At 45.0% G+C, this 19,512-nt stretch overlaps 1 protein-coding gene across 2 annotated transcripts in view; it reads right to left on the bottom strand.

Annotated features, from left to right (window-relative positions):
• Positions 1 to 19,512, bottom strand: part of SYN3 (synapsin III) — a 487,071-nt gene that overhangs the window by 443,499 nt on the left and 24,060 nt on the right. Inside the window, exon 2 of one of the 2 annotated variants that reach the window (XM_010853361.1) lies at positions 8,251 to 8,711. In XM_010853361.1, the coding sequence (XP_010851663.1) occupies positions 8,251 to 8,561 (311 nt within the window). In that variant the 5' untranslated portion in view covers positions 8,562 to 8,711. Of the gene's footprint in view, positions 1 to 8,250; positions 8,712 to 19,512 lie in introns of those variants that run through there. The other variant, XM_010853363.1, reaches the window with a different exon arrangement.

The following is a 19,512-nucleotide window of genomic DNA, read 5'->3' as shown; positions in this document are numbered from 1 at the left end:
CCCTCCCGCCCCAGGCACCAAGGCGGAGGGAGGGGGAGTGGCAGGGGGGTGCCCAGATTGGGAGGACGAGCCCAGAAGCCCAGCGCCACCCCAGGTTGCAGGGGGTGGCCTGTGTGAATCCGTGAATGAAGGGAGTAAGAGGATGGCAAGACCCCTCTCACCAGGCCTTTCCTAGCTCCCTGCCCTCCACCTCTGGATTACCCCACAGGGAAGAGGCAGGGCTTGCCCTTATTTCAAGGAGAGTCTTAGGGGTGGGGGAAGAGGTGGGTCGGGGGAGACATAAGGATTTTGTTTCCTAGAGCCTAGTGTCTCGAACAGACAGGTGTGTATCCTGCCTTGAGCCCCCCTACCAACTCTAGAAGGAGGGGAACCAGCCCGGTCCCCGTCTTCCCATCTTCAGAGTAGAGAGTATGCCAGCCCACCAGCACCCAGACACCCCTCCTCCAGGGCTTCTAGAACGCAGCCCTCAAGCACGTCCGGCTGAACTGAGAAACGTGCCAAGTGGCCTCCTCCCCACTGCCTGCCAGTGCCACTATGTTCACCAGCAGTTAGTATCACAATTAGCTGGTTGTTTGTTTTTTTTAACATTTTTATTTATTTGGCTGTGCAGGGTCTTAGCTGTAGCACACAGGATCTCCCGTCTTCCTTGTGGCATGTGGAGCTCTCGCTGCAGCATATGGGATCTTTAGCTGTGGCATGTGGGATCTAGTTCCCTGACCAGGGATTGAACCCAGGCCCCCTGCACTGGGAGTATGGAGTCTTAGCCACTGGACCACAGGGAAGTCCCTGCAATCAACTGTTAACACCATCACCATTTCAGTGCCTGTTATGACAGCTAAGCCCAATACCAGCCCCACTTGTGGCATCATCTCCACCTCTTACTGACCCTTCATGAGAGGTGCCACGATCCTGCCTTACAACTGAGGGATGTGAGGCCCAGAGGTCAGACTCCCCCAAGGTCTCATGAGTGAGAGAGAGGACGGGGGTCCAGGCAGTCTGCCTCGAGACTGTCCACTTGATTTTGTTCCTGCCCTGCTGGTGACTGAGACTGTTCAGTCCTCATCACAGGCCAGGAAAGCAGCTTCCTGAGAATGAGGTCAATAGAAGGGGTGGGAGGGCTGGTTTGGCTACCCAACCAGAATGCAAGGACGCACAAAGGCCAGCTTCTCACTGGGCCCATGTTAGCAGGGCTGGGCACTGCCTCTTGTTGCCACTCTCCGTAAGTAGGGTGGAAAGATAAACTAGCAGACATCTACTTAAAAATGAATTCCAGATAAACAACAAATAATTTTGTGGTACAAATCTATATATTGCAATGGGGTATGTTTATACTGATTCATTGTTTGTCTAATTATTAATTGGACATCCTTATTTTTACTGGCTAAAGCAACAAGGAACTCTACCCAAAAGCCTCTGCTGGTGATGCCAGCTCTCAATTTAATGCCCCCTTCCCACCCACTGCAACCATCCCCCGACAAGATGGCACAGTGGGAAGCAGAAAGTCCTGGCCACCCTGAGGCCAATTAGGCCACAGCAAGGCTTCAAGGGGCTGCCAAGACACCCTGAGCTCACGAGTGTCTGGATGGCTATAGGAACCCCCACTTCCCCTGGCACCTCAACATTCTGGCTGCCCAATGGCACTGATGGAGAGGGTGCTCGAGGTGGGCACTTTCCTCTGAGAAGGAGGTCACTTGGCCACTGTGCTGTAACAGGGAGTCCTGCCCTTGGACATGAGCGTGTGTGGTATGTGCACTCACACAAGGCTCCAGAGCCCTCGGGCACAGCACACGAGGCCTGTGCTCAGGTGGGAGAGGGAAGGATGACAGGAGGACAGGGATGCCAGACTCGTCAGCTGGCCGGCCTGGGCCGGCTGCACACGCCACTGTGCCTGCTCTCATCCTGGGCTCGGAGCCTTAGTCCCCTTCTTCACACGAGAACAGTACTACTGCTCCACACAGTTGTTGAGAGGGTTAAATCAGAGAGTCCAGGAAAACCACTTAGCACAGTGTCTGGCCGTGCAAAGTGCACAGGTGCTTGTCCTGTGACAGTGAGGAGGACCTGACCGTACTCCCAAAGAGCTCGTGGTTTCTTCATTTGTGTGCTCACTCATTTCCAACCTAGACTTCTTAGCACCTACATCACGCCAAACACTGAAGCCCTGGGAAACAGTCAGCAGGAGGTAGGTCACCATCCGATATGCCTGCAAAGAAGTTACTCCTGGTAAAGTCCCAGCCTACCCCTCTCCTGTTTTGGTTTCTCAAGCAGTGCATGGTATGTCCGTGCCTTGCTTTCTTGTCTGTAAAATCCTTCCTAGGAAAATCAGAAAGTGTGACTGGCAGTGGTATACTGGCTAGCTCTCTAGGGAGACCTAAAAATCCTGGTTTGCAGCATTTGCCCATTTCCATGGTGTAAATGCTCTCATGGTGGCCAGTGTGACTTCCAGTTAGATTGAGCGGTGTGAGAAGGGAAAAAGGATTAAAGAATGCCACCACGGTCACTCTCAGCATCACTGTCACACCTTCACCCTTGCCATTACCTGTAATGTCACCTCCAAATCACTCATTCAATCAACAGATGTTTCCCAGCACCCACTATCTACCTGCCCTGTTCTAGGCTCTGGGACACAAAGACAGCAAGTAGGCATGGGTGGGTGGGTGGTAGTGGGGATACAAATTATCATACAACATAGCAACTCTCAGTGAATCCAGACATGCACAAGGTGCTCTAATTAGTATCATTAACCATCATATGGTAGGATGGGGCAGCCTCATAAACTCCAGGCTGAAAGGATAGTAGCTAAGGGGTGTTTAAAACTAAGAATCCCCTTTTCATTTCCTCCTCAACAAGTAAAAGAAAAAGGAAATTCTAGGGAAGGGTGGAGAATAAGAGGGAGGGTAACAATGGATCAACCCTAGACATTCACTGGAAGGACTGAAGCTCCAATACTTGGCCACCTGATGCAAAGAACTGACTCACTGGAAAAGACTCTGATGCTAGAAAAGATTGAAGGCAAAAGAAGAAGGGGGTGGCAGAGGATGAGATGCTTGGATGGCGTCACCGACTCAATGGACATGAGTTTGAGCACACTCCAGGAGATGGTAGAGGATAGGGAAGCCTGGTGTGCTGCAGTCCATGGAGTCACAAAGAGTCAGACACCACTGAGCGACTGAACAACAACAATAGATCATTGTTGAAAGAGAAGAGCAGCCATTCTGGGAACAAGGACCATGGGAAGCAAGAGGAGGGAGGGTTTCAGAGACCCCTGGAGGGAGGGGCTGGGGGCCCAGCCTCAGCTGCCTTATGCCCCCTTCACCCCAGGATCCCCCTCCCAAGCCCATCCAGGCTCCAGAGACCTTGAAGGTAAAACTGAAATCAAGAAGTACACCCAACCTTGTTATGAAGAACCCTTTTCTGGGTCATGATCAATGTTCTCATTTTGAAAAAAAAAAAAAAATCAAACCTTGGGTTCTAGTACATTCTGTGGCAATAATTTACACTGTAGATTACGGCTTTACAGTGTAAGGCAGCTCTACGAGATTGTTAAAACAAGTAGATGAATTTTTAAAATTATTGCTACAGAATGTACCAGAACCCTAGGTTTGATTTCTTCAAAATAAGAACATTGATCATGACCCCCAGAAAGATTCTTCATAACAAGGTTCGGTGTACTTCTTTGATCTCAGTTTTACCTTCAAGGTCTCTGGAGCCTGGATGGGCTTGGGGAGGAGGATGTTGGGGTGAAGGGGGCATACATACTGAAAAATAAACAGCCAAGACTTTATACACAGGTGAGTAAAACTGGGAAGCCCTCAACTGTATGCACTATATTGCTGACTCTTGCAGTAAGGTGAATTTCAGGCCCCATGATGCCCAATACAGGCTGTTCTGGTTGGAATGGTTTGGGACAATGACACATGCTAACTGAAAATATATTACACGGTGAGCTCCAGGGATACAAAAAGAGGAAGACACAGGCCTTGTTCTTGCAGAAGAGACAGCTACCTAAAGCCAAGTACAACACAGTGTGATGTGTGCTGTGGTGGCATGATGAAGTGTATTTTAAGTTATCAAAGGAGGAAGTTATTAGCACTGTTGGCAGGGTAGGTGTGTCAGGGAAGACTTCAGAGAAGAAGTGAAACTTGAGCAGGCTTTTGAGGATGAATGGAGATTGGCCCAGTGAACAACAACATAGGGAAAGGCATTCCAGGTAGCAGGGAACAGTAGGGGCTAAGGCAGAGGTGTGTTTGAAAACTACAAACCTTTGCTATTCCTGTGGAATAAGCAGCAAAGAGGACGCTGAGCTGGAGGCAGACCTAGAGGGAGGGCAGACATGCTTACACTCTGACTTGGGACTTGAGGGAAATGATGTACCACCTAATGGTTATAATAGGTGACACCTGATGGGACATGGGAGTGAACTTGCAAGATTGGATTTTGGAAAGAGGATACTTTGGTGGTAACATGAAAGGTATACAGGAGGCAAGGTCAAGACTAGAGGACTGACACCAGTCAAAGCGCTGGAAAATTGGCAAGAGAATGAGTGGAGAGGGCCGAAGAAAAATGAGCCTGAAATCCATTTGTTGTATTTCTCCTTTCCCTTGTGGTTCTCAAACCTGACTGATCACCCATCATCCCAGAGGACAGTGCCAGCTTGAGTTCAGAGGGACTCCTGACCCAGATCTTATTGGCAGGTGAGTCTGGTCCAAAGCTCCCCAACCTCCCTGATGTAGCCAGGCTGACCTCTGGGGCAACCCCAAAAGGTCGTGGGATCTCAAAATGCTCCGCCATTAGTCCCCCTTTCCAGTAAAGGCGGCTTTGGGATCCTGTGTGTCTCCGCAGAAGATGGACAGTCCTCCTCTCCCTCGCTTCCCCCTGGCCACTGGCCAGGTATCATTCATCCCTGGGAGGCCCAGGCTGGTTCCGAGAGTCTGCAAGCTGGCCTCTGTCAGGAAGCAAGAGGGGGAGGTTCCTGTAACTCTCTCACCCTCTAGGAAACCTGATTCTGCAGCAGGGTCCTGGACCAGGAAAGGGGTGACAGAGAGAAGGAACCAAGGCTGACAAGGGAGAAAAGGGAGCCACATTGTTCCTAATGGGTTCATGCTCAGTCCAGACGGGGATCATCTCCCCCTCTCATTACCATCTCAAAGGAGAAAGAAAGGGACTGTGTGAGCGGGCTTCTCCCTCTTCAACAGCTTCTTCCTCTCAGGAGACAGTCTGCACAATGAAGGAGGCGCTGGGCAGGGGGCTGACCCAGAGGCAGCCGGACTCTGCCAAAACTAGCCAGGGACAGTGGGGCTAGCCCGCCACCTGCTGGCCGCTCCTGGTATGGGAGGACGACAGGTATCCTTCCGGAACTTGGCAGGGAAGAAATCGGGGTTCTAAGGCAGCCAGCAAAGGTTCTCAAGTTCTTAAAGAATCTAAGATGAGTTCTGTATGAGAAGCTGTCATGTGTGGGTTGGAAGTCTCTGTCACAAACATCCAATGAATGCACAGCTAACTCCCAGGTGACATTATAATGAGGCTCAGTTTCTCACTGTTCCACTTTCAACCCTCTGAGAGGCAAGAAAAGTGGACTGCTGTTCTCAATCCCTAATTAACCTGTGGGCACATGAAGCATGATTGAAACAGACCGGAAGAAATTCCTCTAGCCAAAAACTGTGTCCCCCACCAGGGTGCACAGACTAAAATTCACACACTGGTCACTCCTGTGGATTAGAGAGATTGAAGACCAAAGTCAAAATTCAAATGTTACTCGGCTAAGGTAATTTATGGCATTTCAGTGTCATTAGCTGTGCGCCTACATTAAACTACACACCATATGGGCACTGGGTTGGGGGCAGACAGAGATTAATTAGTAAGACTCAACTTTATCACCTGAGAGCTAGTAGGGAAGATTGACCATTAGAAAACCATAGCACAGCGGGGTAAATCCTAATCTATTCTGCCTAATATTGGGCATAAAGAAATTAAATAAGTATGCCTATGGGGTTGCAGTCAAGATGATTAATATTGCACAAAAGGTCACAATAGTCTGCAATAATAATATGCACTTAAATAGCACTTACTGTCTACTAGACACTTCCTAAACACTTTTATAGTAATTCAGATTTCAAGCGTACTTACATATATTAACTCTACAGGTAGGTACTATTTTACCATTTAGATGCAGTAACTTTAAAAGGTCATATAGCTATTATGGGGTAGAGATTTAATGCAGATAGTTCTGAAGTCTGAATCCTTAACCACTTCACCTTGCTGCCATTTATTAGCTCAGGATCCATACAAAAAGTAAAGCTTTTGACAAATACCGCTTCCCAAGACCATATTATGGCAAACCTTGACTGAACCAGAGATGGTGCAGTCAACAGAGAACACTCAAAATCAAGGTCAAGTTGGGTCAAAGAGAAACAGAGGACTGCAAAAGCCATGTAGGCATTCTGATTACCAGGCAGATAGGCAGCAGGACTGCACAGGCAGGGGTGAGTGAAATCAACACCTCTGCAGAAATCAACCCCTTGGCTCAGAATCTAAATATGATGCTCTGCATAACTTCACAGGCAGAGATGAACAATGCTTCATGTAAGACCCTTCAAGCATCACTGAAAACAACTCAGAATAGATCAGAACAGAGGCCAGGCACCCGACCATCCTGGTTAAGATGAAGTGATTCCATAGCAGGAAAATAAAAGGCGAAAGTCTGAACCTACTGAACATGCTTTAATGTTGACTGCATTGAATATGTTATAAACTATAATTACCTCCCACTCCAAAGTACAGGCTCAACCATTCCCAGCCTGAGTTCACTTTTCAAGGAATGAAGGTGAGCACACACATCCATGTTAGAATAAGAGAGCACTGGCATGCTCAGTGAACTGAATATATTAACTGCTTCATGTAATACATGCTTACTGGATGCTGACTCTGTGCCTGATCTGTGGTGGCTTTTGGAGACACACACAGGAAACCTTGCCCTCCAGCCCCCGTGGCCATCCATGAGTCCATTGCCAGAACTGCCCTAAACGGGGTGCCTCCGGGTCTCCATATTTAGGTTTACTTCCTGGACTGCAAATTCTATGTCTCCAACTGGACTGATAATATGTATCTTCTCTAGCAAAAATTCCAAAGAGAGACCTCTTTTCCACCTGCATTCAGCTTCCTGTGTGCAGGGCCTGTTCATTACTCATTTGAGTACCTAAGGCTGTTATGAGAGCTGACTCACTGGAAAAGTCGCTGATGCTGGGAAAGATTGAGGGCGGGAGAAGGGGATGACAGAGGATGAGATGGCTGGATGGCATCACCGTTGTGATGGACGTGGGTTTGGGTGGACTCCGGGAGTTGGTGATGGACAGGGGTTGTGGCGTGCTGTGGTTCATGGGGTCGCAAAGAGTCGGATATGACTGAGCAACTGAACTGAACTGAAGGCTGTTATTTGCACTCAATCAGTGCTCAGTAACTACCTGTGGAACTACTGCTACAATGACCTTGACACATGTGTCCAGTCTCTGCCCCCCAGCCAGGATGCTTCCCGTCTATCAGGATGGGGCACACCTGGGAAGAGACTGGAAGGGATATCATTTCTGCCCACCTTTGCTGTCCTGTTAAGACAGGTTCTGGAACCAGACTGCCAGTCAATGGAAGAGTAGGAATGCAAACTCAGGCACTCTGGTCCCTTGAGATTAAGGACTGTGGACTTTTGTTGATTTCTTTTACCCTCATGGCAACCTCACTCAATGAGGGAGCATGGCTGAAGCTCAAAGAGGTTAAGCGACTTACCACAGTTATTTCAGATTTTTTAACGTTTTCTATTATTAGGAAAGTAATACAGTACATATACCATATATTATATAAAACTTCCTATGGGCCCTGGGCAGTAGCCCATATCAAATGTATTAAGAAGTTTTCAGCAAATCATATGAACAAGCACAGTGAGTGGTACAATGAAGACTATTACAGTCTAACTTTCCTTCAGATCACGCTTTGCTAGCAAATGGGCTATAAAATATTTTCTAGTGAGCTTTTTGGGTTTTGGATTTGCAAGTGAGAGACTGCAGACCTTAAATATAAAGCCCTTTGGACAGAGTGTGGCACAAAGTAGCTGCTGTGGTGCCTGGCATTAATGTCCTTCCCTCCTGCCAGTCTCTGATACCACAGAGTCTCGCACAGCTCTTCCCCTCTCTCTTCCCCAAGAGTGAGATAAGCCCCGTCTCCTCTCCTGCCCCTATGTGAGGGCACCTGCAGATTGCTGCTTACCAGTCTGTGTGGGCATCGTCGATCACCAGCAGGATCCTGGGCCTCTGAACAACAGGCGTGGAGGGACCCGGAGGCTCCATCAGCCCCGAGGGGGCCTGTGAGGTCTGCTTCATGGCACTGGACAAGGAGCTAAAAAGGCTGGATCCTGGAGAGGAGAAGGAGGCTGCCAGGGGCTGAGGGTGCCTCCTCTCCATGGCGGGGGATGCAGGTGAGCTGGTGGAGCTGTCTGGGCGCTGCAGGTCCGTCATGTAGCCGTTAGGCAGGTTGGCCACAAAGCTGCTGTCAGAGAGGCGCCGCCGGAGGAAATTCATGGCTGTGATGGACGAGATGGCTTGTTCCCACTCGGGCTGTCTAGGTGAGGCCCAGAATACAGGCTGCCAGGGACAGGGAGTGGTAGGGTCTTGGGCCAAAAGAGCCAAGGGAGTCCCACACAAGTCAGCTACAGCTGTCTTTTTTTTCACCTGTGGAAACAGGCCAAGAAATACATTAGTGGAAACGACCTCAGCCTCTTAAGAGCAAACCAATAAAGCCCGTTCTTGCCCTGCTCCTGGGGACAGTGCAAAGTAGGACATCTTTTTGGCAAGGAATTTGGCAACATCTAATTAGAGCACACCCTTTTAACCTACAATTTCCATTTTCTGGAATTCTACCCCAAGAAAGCAATCCGAGTTACAGAAAAAGCCTCTTGGACAAATGTATTTATCACAGCATTATTTACACTAGCAGAATACTGGAAAGTCTTCCAACGTTCAACCACAGGATAACAAATATGTAAACTACAGCACATCCAGCGGAACCTTTTGTGGCTATTAAAAAGAAGTACTTAAAAAGGGATTTTAGTCATGCAGAAAAAATTTCATGTTTTAATTTAAAAGATCGTGATATAAGATTATAGATACAGAATGACTACAACCACATAAAAGTTGAAATAACAAAACTTGGGAAAGAAAAAGACATCAGGATGTTAACAGTGACTATATCTGCATCACCAGACTACACGGGCTTTTGTTTTTTCCAGTTACCTGTATTTTCCACATTTTCTAGAATATATACAGCTGCGAACTGAATTGTGTCCTTCAAATCCGTATGTTGAAGCCCTCACCAGTAACATGCTGGTATCTGGAGATGGGTTCTTTTGGAGGTAATGGGGTTAGACGAGGCCATGAGGGTGGTGCTCTCGTGAGAGCATTAATGTCCTCATAAAAAAAGACAAGAGGGAGTTTGCTATTCCTCGGCCATGTGAGGACACACGGGGAGGCAGCCGTCTGCAAGCCAGGGAGACAGCTCTCACCAGAAACCATCCATTCTGGCACCCTGACCTCAGACTGCCAGCCTCTGGAACTGTGAGAAAACAAATTTCTGTTGTTTAAGCCAGTCTGTGAAATTTTGTCAGGACAGCCCAGCAGGTTACTAAACAAATGAAGTCCTTTTCCAAACAGAGCAAAATAAGTTTTAAAAAACCAAATTATTCATTTAAGATCAAAATTTCTCACTGAGAAAAATGGTTTCAATCATGCAATTCGACCCCACCTATATTTTATTTTTTTAAGATTATTTTATGTTTTTGCTGAGGTAAAATTTACTTAGAGATGCACAGCCTGTAAGTGTACAGCTCGTGGAGTTTTGATATATGTATATGCTGGCATAAGATTTTTTATACTCCGGTCACCTCAGGAAGTTGTCCTGTGTCCCTTTCTAGCAATCCATGTGTCCTCATGGGTAAAGGCTTTGCTGATGTCTATCATCGTATGTTAATTTTACCTATTCCTGAACTTTATATAAATGTGATTGTGTTTTATTCCTTTCTGCGTGGCTTCTTTCCCTCAACATAATGGTTTCAAGACTCAGCTATGTTGTATGTAACAAGTCACTCTTTTATCGCTGAGTAGTGTTCTGCTAGATGAATAACTACAAATTGTTACTACATTCTCTTTTTGAGGGATGTCTGAAATGTTTTCAGTTTGGGGTGGGAATTCTGAATAGAATTGCTCTAAGGATGTTCTATTTAAGTAATTTTGTGGAGAGAGAAACAAAGAAAGGGGAAAGAGCAGGGTGAAGAGACAGAGAGAGAGACTGGTTGAGGGACTGACTTTTTCTTTGGGAAAATATCTAGAAGTTAATTTGTTAGGTCATGGGCAGGCATATGTTTTTGCTTTTTAAGAAACTGTCCAAAACCCTCCCATAGTGGTTGGGACAGTTGCCTTATAGTCTTAGTTGGCTTAGAGTTTTTATCACGAATGGATGTTGAATTTGTGAAGTGATTTTCTAGATTAATTAAGATGATTGTGGCTCAGATCATGAACTCCTTATGGCAAATTCAGGTTTAAATTGAAGAAAGTAGGGAAAACCACTAGCCCATTCAGGTATGACCTAAAATCAAATCCCTTATGATTGTACAGTGGAGGTGACAAATAGATTCAAGTATCAGATCTGGTAGACAGGGTGCCTGAAGAACTATGGATGGAGGTTCATCACACTGTACAGGAGGCAGTGACCAAAACCATCCCAAAGAAAAAGAAACGCAAAACGGCAAAGTGGTTGTCTGAGGAGTCCTTACAAATAGCTGAGGAAAGAAGAGAAGCCAAAGGCAAGGGACAAAAGGAAAGATGTACCCAACTAAATGCAGAGTTTCAGCGAGCAGCAAGAAGAGATAAGAAGGCATTCTTCTATGAACACCACAAAGAAGTAGAGGAAGACAATATAATGGGAAAGCCTAGAGATGTCTTCAAGAAAATTGGAGATACCAAGGGAACATTTTATGCAAGGACAGGATGATAAAGGACCGAAGCAGTAAAGACCTAACAGAAGCAGAAGAGATTAAGAAGAGTTGGCAAGAATACACAGAAGAACTATACAAAGAAGTCTTAATGACCCAGATAACCATGACGGTGTGGTCATATCTAGAACTAGATATCCTGGAGTGCGAGGTCAAGTGGGCTTTAGGAAGCATCACTACAAACAAAGCTAGAGGAAGTGATGGAATTCCAGCTGAGTTATTTCAAACCCTAAAAAATGATGTTAAAATGCTGTAGTCAATATGCCAGCAAATTTGGAAAACTGAGCAGTGGCCACAGAACTGGAAAAGGTCAGTTTTCATTCCAATCCCAAAGAAGGGCTGTGCCAAAAAATGTTCAAACTACTGTATAATTGTGCTCATTTCTCATACTAGTAAAGTTATGCTCAAAGTCCTTCAAGCTAGGCTTCAACAGTATGTAAACTCAGAACTTCCAGATATACAAGCTGGATTTAGAAAAGGCAGAGGAACCAGAGATCAAATTCCCAACATTTGTTGGATCATAGAGAAAGCAAGGAAATTCCAGAAAAAAACATCTACTTCTGCTTCATTGACTGTGTGGATCACAACAAACTGTGGAAAATTCTTAAACCAGACCACTTTACCTGTCTCCTGAGAAACCTGTATGCAGGTTAAGAAGCAACAATTAGAACAGAACATGGAACAATGGATTGGTTCAAAATTGGGAAAGGAGTAATACAAGATTGTAAATTGTCACTCTGTTTAACTTATATGCAGAGTACATCATGCGAAATGCTGCGCTGAATGAATCACAAACTGGAATCAAGACTGCTAGGGGAACATCAACAACCTCAAATATGCAGATGATACCACTCTTATGGCAGAAAGTGAAGAGGAACTAAAGAGCATCGAAAGAAGTCGCTCAGTCGTGTCCGACTCTTTTGCCATCCCATTGACTATAGCCCACCAGGCTTCTCTGTCCATGGGATTTTCCAGGCAAGAGTACTGGAATGGGGTGCCATTTCCTTCTTCAGGGGATCTTCCTGACCCAGGGATCGAACCCAGGTCTCCTGCATTGCAGGCAGACGCTTTACCCTCTGAGCCACCAGGGAAGAACATCTGGATGAAGGTAAAAGAGGAGAGTGAAAAAGCTGGCTTAAAACTCAACATTCAAAAAACAAAGATCACGGCATCTGACCCCATCACTTCACAGCAAATAGAAGGAGAAAAAGTGGAAACAGTGACAGATTTTATTTTCTTGGCTCCAAAATCACTGCTGATGGTGACTGCGGCCATAAAATTAAAAGACACTTGCTCCTTGGAAGCAAAGTTATGAAAAACCTAGACAGAATATTAAAAAGCAGAGACTTCACTTTGCCAACAAAGGTCTGGATAGTCAAAGCTGTGGTTTTTCCAGTAATCATGTATGGATGTGAGAGTTGGACCATAAAGAAGGCTGAGTGGCGAAGAACTGATACTTTCAAACTGTGGTGCTGAAGAAGACTCTTGAGAGTCCCCTGGACAGCAAGGAGATCAAACCAGTCAACTCTAAAGAAAAATCAATCCTGAATATTCACAGAAAGGACTGATGCTGAAGCTCCAATACTTTGGCCACCTGATGGGAAGAGCTGACTCATTAGAAAAAACCTTGATGCTGGCAAAGACTGAAGGCAAAAGGAGAAAAAAGCGGCAGAGAATGACATAAACAGTTAGATAGCATCACTGACTCAATGGACATGAATTTGAGCAAACTCTGGGACATAGTGAAGAGAAGGGGAGCCTGGCATGCTGCAGTCCATGGGGTCACAAAAAGTCAAACACGACTTAGCAACTGAACAACAAGGTTTTTAAAAATCATGTATTTGCTTAATGTGGTGAGTTACATTAATTGATTTTCAAATGCTAAACCAATCTTTCATTCCTAGGATAAATCCCACTTAGTCATAGTGAATTACCCTCTTTATATAATGCTGGATTCAAGCCAAGAATATTTTGTTGAAGATTTTTTACATCCGTATTCATGAGAAATCTGGTCTGTGATTTTCTTTTTTGTCAATGTCTTTGCCAGGTTTTGGTGCCAGCATAATGCTGACCTTACACAATATATTCTGAAGTGTCCCTACCTTTTTAATTTTCTGAAAGTTTGTGTAATATTGGGGTTCTTTTCCCCCTTAATTTATTGACAGAATTCAACAGTGAAGCCATCTGGGGCTGATTTTTTTGTTGTTGTTGGAAAGGTTTTAACAATTACCTCAAATGCTTTTATAAATCTATTCATATTCTCTGTTTCTTATTATTTCAATATTGGCAATATATGATTTCAAACAATTGGTCCATTTCATTTTAATTGTATAATTTATTGGCATAAAGTTGTTCATAGCATTTAACATTTCATTTTCTGCAAGATCTGTAGTAATTTTCCCTGATATTCCTGATACTAGTCATTTGCTTTTTCTCTTTTTGATTAATCTGTGTTAAGAATTTATATATTTCATTAATCTTTTAAAGAAACAACTTGCAGCTTTTTATATTTTCTCTATTATTTGTTTTCTATTTCACCTATATCTGCTTTTTATTACTTCCTCTCTTCTTACTTTGGGTTTAAGATTTTTAATTTCCTCTTTTTTCTACATTCTTAAGATGTAAATATACCATTAATTTTAAACATTTCTTCTTTTTAATACAAGCAGTTAAAGCAATGTTATTTCCCTCCATGCACCACTTTAGCTGAATCCAGAAATCTGACATGTTATATTTACATTATCATTCAATTAAAATTATTTCTTTCTAATTCTTTTTGATCTATGTGTTATTTAAACATATCTTTAACTTTCAAACTCCAGTGCTTTTTCAGATATTGTAATGTTATTGCTTTTAATATGATTCATTTATGACTAATGAACATAGTCTATAGGGGTTTAATCCTTCAACATCTTTGACATCCACTCAGATTAATATTATGGCTCACCATGGTCTATCTTGATGAATGCTTCATTTTCACTTGAAAAGAACATGTATTCTGCAGCCGCTGGGTACAACATTCTATAAACATCAATTAAGACTGTTGTTAAGTCAAGTTCCCCTGGAAACTGACTCTGCCAGGATGATTTGGAAGCAGAAAGTTTACTGGAGTGTGTTTCCATGATTAACAACTGCAAGCATGACAAGCACAAATGGGCAGAAGGAGGGGTTGAACTGGAATACAGTTTTCACAGAGGCCTCAGCTGATCTTATTGGGAGCATGGATTGGGGGACATCTCCTTAGATTTCCTCATTTTCTAGACACTCTGATAGCCTGTATTCTGCATGTGTGCTTGCTAAGCTGCTTCAGGCCCATCCAAATCTTTGAGACCCTGTGGACTATAGCCCGCCAGGTTCCTCCGTCCATGGGATTTCCCAGGCAAGAATACTGGAGGGGTTACCAGGCCCTCGTCCAGGGGATCTTTCTGACCCAGGGATAGACCCATGTCTCCTACATCTCCTCACTGGCAAGCAGGTTCTTTACCACTAGCTCCACCTGGGAAGCCCCAGACTCTGCCTGCTTCCTGTCAAATCAATAAAACTGCAACTTCCTGCTCTGGTTCTAGCTTCTCCCTGCCATATAGACTGGGGAGTGCTTTACAGAGAAGAGCCACATCAATGTGAATCTCACTTAGTGGGGGAAGGTGCCTTTTTTCAAGGGTTAAATCTCCTCCAGATCCCACCTACTTTTTATTTCTCTCCAAAAATCTCAGATTCTTTCAAATACTTTATCCAAAATTTATAACTATCATCTGTGACAGGGTTAGTCCAACACAAGCTACTGAGCAATTATTGGATCTGAACATCTTCCATCTTTCAAATACTGGATAGAAAAGTTTACAAACAGAGATGAAGGGACCTTAGAGATTATTTAATAATCTCTTCTTTAGGAACTCTGGTCAACCTTACACTGGCAGGAATTCACCACCTTTAGAAGCATTATGTTTTTTGACCAACTCCAGTGTTCATTAAAGACTCATTCTGTAATTTCTTTCACTGCAGGCCCTGGGGGAGTTTATAATCTGGTAAAGGGAGGCAGATAATGAACAAAAACTCATGGCCTGGGGCAATACACAGAGTGCTGTTATAGAGATTAACAGAGAAGGCCTCTCTGAGAGGTGACCTTTAAGCTGTAAGGATAAAGGGTAAGGGAAGTACATATGCAAAGGCCCTGAGGTAGGAAAGTATTAGGCACATCTGATGAACAGAAGGAAGGCCAGCTTAATCAGAAATAAGGAGAAGATTTTTATAAGAAAATGTTTAGAGAACTAGAAAGGAGCCAGATCATGAAGGGCCATCTTGAAAATAATTCTGATTTTATTCCAAGGGTGAAAAGTAAACCACTGGATGATTATAAGCAAGAGACACACATAATCTCATCTACCTGGCCACCGTGTGGAGAACAGACTGAAGAGCACACATATGGATGCAGCAGCCAAGTTAGGAGCTTGTTAAAATCACTTAGGTCCTTAGGTATAAAAGAAGAGAGTTGGATTACATGATTTGCAAGGTGTCTTCCTGTTTTGTGAGTCACTGATTTCCTGTGCCACTAGACACTGGATATCTCTTCAGTGACAAACTTAATTTGATGGTGGGACCAGGTGGGAGTGAGGGAGATTCTGGAAGGAAAGAAATTGGAACAAAAGATCAGAAGACCCTGGGATAAAATCTTTCTGGGATAGAATTCAGGAGAGGCCAAGTGAGGGCTCAGCCCCACGCTATGCCTCCACTGGCCACTAGAGGGCAAGAGTGACCACATGTGCTTAGTTGTTCAGCCCTGTCCGACTCTGTGACCCCATGGACTGCAGCTTCTGTCCATGGGGATTCTTCAGGCAAGAATACTAGAGTGGGTTGCCACGCCCTCCTCCAGGGGATCTTCCCAACCCAGGGATCGAACCCAGGTCTCCCACATTGCAGACGGGTTCTGTACTGTCTGAGCCACCAGGGAAGCACACCAGACAGAAAAATAAAATATGTCATAAAGCAACATATTCAAAACTGGGACAGGAGTACATCAAGGCTTTATATTGTCACCCTGCTTATTTAACTTATCTGCAGAGTACACCATGTGAAAACAGTGGGCTGGATGAAACTCAAGCTGGAATCAAGACTGACAGGAGAAACATCAATAACCTCAGATATGCAGATGACACCATCCTTATGGCAGAAAGCGAAGAGGAACTAAAAAGCCTCTTGATGAAGGTGAAAGAGGAGAGTGAAAAATCTGGCTTAAAACTCAACATTTAAAAAATGAAGATCATAGCATCTGGTCCCATCACTTCTTGGCAAATAGATGGTGGGAAAAATGGAAACAGTGACAGACTTTTATTTTCTTGGGCTCCAAATTCACTGTGAACAGTGACTGCAGCCATGAAATTAAAAGAGGCTTGCTCCTTGGAAGAAAAGCTATGACAAACCTAGACAGCATACTAAAAAGCAGAGACATCACTTTGCTGACAAAGGTCTGTAGAGTCAAAGCTATGGCTTTTCCAGTAGTCATGTACGGATGTGAGAGTCTGACCATAAAGAAGGTTGAGTGCCAAAGAACTGATGCTTTCAAACTGTGGTGCTGGAAAAGACTCTTGAGAGTCCCTTGGATTGCAAGGAGATCAAACCAGTCAATTTTAAAGGAAATCAACTCTGAATATTCACTGGAAGGACTGATGCTAAAGCCGAAACTCCAATACTGTGGCACCTGATGCAAAGAACTGACTCATTAGAAAAGATCCTGATGCTGGCAAAGATTGAAGGCGGGAGGAGAAGGGGAGGACAGAGGACAAGATGGTTGGATGCCATTACCAATTCAATGGACGTGAGTTTGAACAAGCTTCTGGAGTTGGTGATGGACAGGGAAGCCTAGTGTGCTGCAGCTTATGGAGTCACAAAGAGTCAGACACGACTGAGTGACTGAACAAGACTGAGTGACTGAACAACAACAACAATATCAAGCAACTTTGCAGGCTTACTTCTTGGAGACTGTAGCTGGTGGGAAGACTTTTCTGTGAAGGTTTTAAAAGCTTGGAGACTTCTCACTTGTTAATGGAGCCACACAACAGAAATAAGGTATAAATCATATGGCTGCAGGTTTTGCATCAAAGCATAAACAACTCCATAGAGGGAGAACTGCCCCATTGCAGCACCAGCTACTGATCATGAAGATAAGCAACTGATCATGAACTGTTCAGGAGAGTGGACATCTCTGCACCGGTGTCTCACTGACTCAGACACCCAGACTCATTTCTGTGCTCATCCTCAGATGATTTTTGGTACCTGGCCTCCCCTTCCTCCCAGAAGTACCACTAACCATCGACTCACTTTGGCCAGAACTTGAATCTCACCTTTTGCTCCTCCTTATGCCTCAGCAGTTTCAGCCACTCAGTCACCGGGTCCTGTCAATTCTGCCCCCCCAAACATCTTTAATATTGTCTCCTCCCCTCCATCAATACTATCACTGTTTCACAGACTAAGGTAAAAAATGGACCAATGACCTTAACAGAGACCTCACCAAAGATACACAGATGGCAAATCAGCTCACAAAAGAATGCCCCAAATCAACAGTTGGCAGGGAAATGAAAATTAAAATAACAATGAGATACCATTACACACCTATGAGAATAGCCCAAATCTGGAACACCGGCAACACCTGAGGCTGACGAGGATGTGGAGCGTCAAGAACCCTCACTTGTGGCCAGTGAGAAGGCGTGGTAACACTGACTCTGGAAGCAAGTCTGGTGATTTCTTCTAGAACTTAATAAACTCCTACCATACTATCCAGCAATCATGCTCCTTGGTATTTAGCCAAAGGAGCTAAAAAATGTATGTCCACACACAAAAACAATCTGCACAAGGATGTTTACAGCACGATGCTTATTCATAATTGCACAAACTTCAGAAGAAATCAAATGTTCTTCAGAAGTGATAAATAGACTGTGGTACATCCAGGCAAGTGAATATTTAGTACTAGGAAGAAACTCACTGGCAAAGTCCATTAACAATTTCTGAGAAATCAAAACAGAATCTGCCTAATAAAGTCAAGTCTAACCTTTTTTTCTCCTTTGCATTTAGTCTAGTTTCACTTGCTCACAGGAAACTGCCTGCACAAGCCCCCTAACCGGCACTTCAGCCCAGGGTTCCCAGTACAAAGTGGCTGCACCCTACACTTCAGAGCTTGGCGGGCTGTGTGCAGAGATAATGCACACGGCACCTCATTTCAAGATGGCGGCAGAGGGCCGCATGCAGAAGCACTGCTCTCGGCACCCCACTTCAAGATGGTGGCACTTAGCACCTCACTTCAGGATGGCGGCAGAGGGCCGCGTGTCGAAGCACTGCTCTCGGCACCTCACTTCAAGATGGCCGCACTCGGCACCTCACTTCAAGATGGCGGCACTCGGCACCTCACTTCAGGATGGCGGCAGAGGGCCGTGTGCAGAAGCACTGCTCTCGGCACCTCACTTCTAAATGGTGACACTGGGCCAGGTGCAGAAGCACTGAGCTCCACATTTTGATCTGAATAGTGGGGAGTAGTACAGCGGCAGCCGCCAGGCAAGAACTCCGCCTCCCTCCATGTGGACAAAAACTCTACAAAGCTGCCCTGCCCGTGGCGTGTTTGAGAGGCGTGTATTCTAGTGCACAAGCTTGCACCTCTCCACCCTCTGATTTAAGGATTAACCTTTCCTTTGCCTCTAAACCAAACTCGAGCTCATTCTGGCTGCTCGAACAATATTGAGCAGAAGGACCCTCGTTGAGGACCAGCTCCAGAAAATCAGAACAAAATGAGCTATAAAAGCCATGAAAAGACATAGAGGAACCTTAAATGCATGTGACTAAGCAAAAAGAAGGGGCTTCCCAGGTGGCGCAGTGGTAAAAAATCCACTTGCCAATGCTGGAGACAGAAGAGATGCAGGTTGGATCCCTGGGTCGGGAAGATCCCCTGCAGCAGGAAATGGCAACCCACTCCAGTATTCTTCTCTGGAAAATTTCATGGGCAGAGGAGCCTGGCGGGCTACAGTCCATGGGGTTTCAAAAAATCAGACACCACTGAGCACCACGCACTAAGCAAAAGAAGTCTATCTGCAAAGGCCATGTACTGTGTGTGATTCCAATTATATGACATTCTATAAAAGACAAAATTATGGAGTTAGCAAAATGGTCAATGGCTTCAGGGATTATGGCAGGGGGTGGGAAGGTGGGGGTGGGGGATGAGATCTGACACTGGTGGGAGGATGAAGAGACAGAGCACAGATCTGTGAAAATACTTACAGTATAATACTCACAGCAGTGAAAATCCTCTCTATGATGCCATAATGATGGATACATGTCCTTAGGCATTTGTCCAAGCCCATAGAATGCCCAAGAGTGAACTCTAAACTATGGACCTTGGGTGGTTAAGATGTGTCAATTTTGATTCCTCAGTTGTAACAGATGTACCACTCTGGTGGAGATGTTGATAGTGGGGGAGGCTGTGCATGTGATGGGGCAGGGAGTAT

Source organism: Bison bison, unplaced genomic scaffold (assembly GCF_000754665.1).
Source record: "Bison bison bison isolate TAMUID 2011002044 unplaced genomic scaffold, Bison_UMD1.0 scf7180017864327, whole genome shotgun sequence".
Taxonomy (NCBI): domain Eukaryota; kingdom Metazoa; phylum Chordata; class Mammalia; order Artiodactyla; family Bovidae; genus Bison; species Bison bison.
The sequence above is the reverse complement of the archived record's forward strand: the minus strand, read 5'-3'. Positions and strand labels throughout refer to the sequence as shown.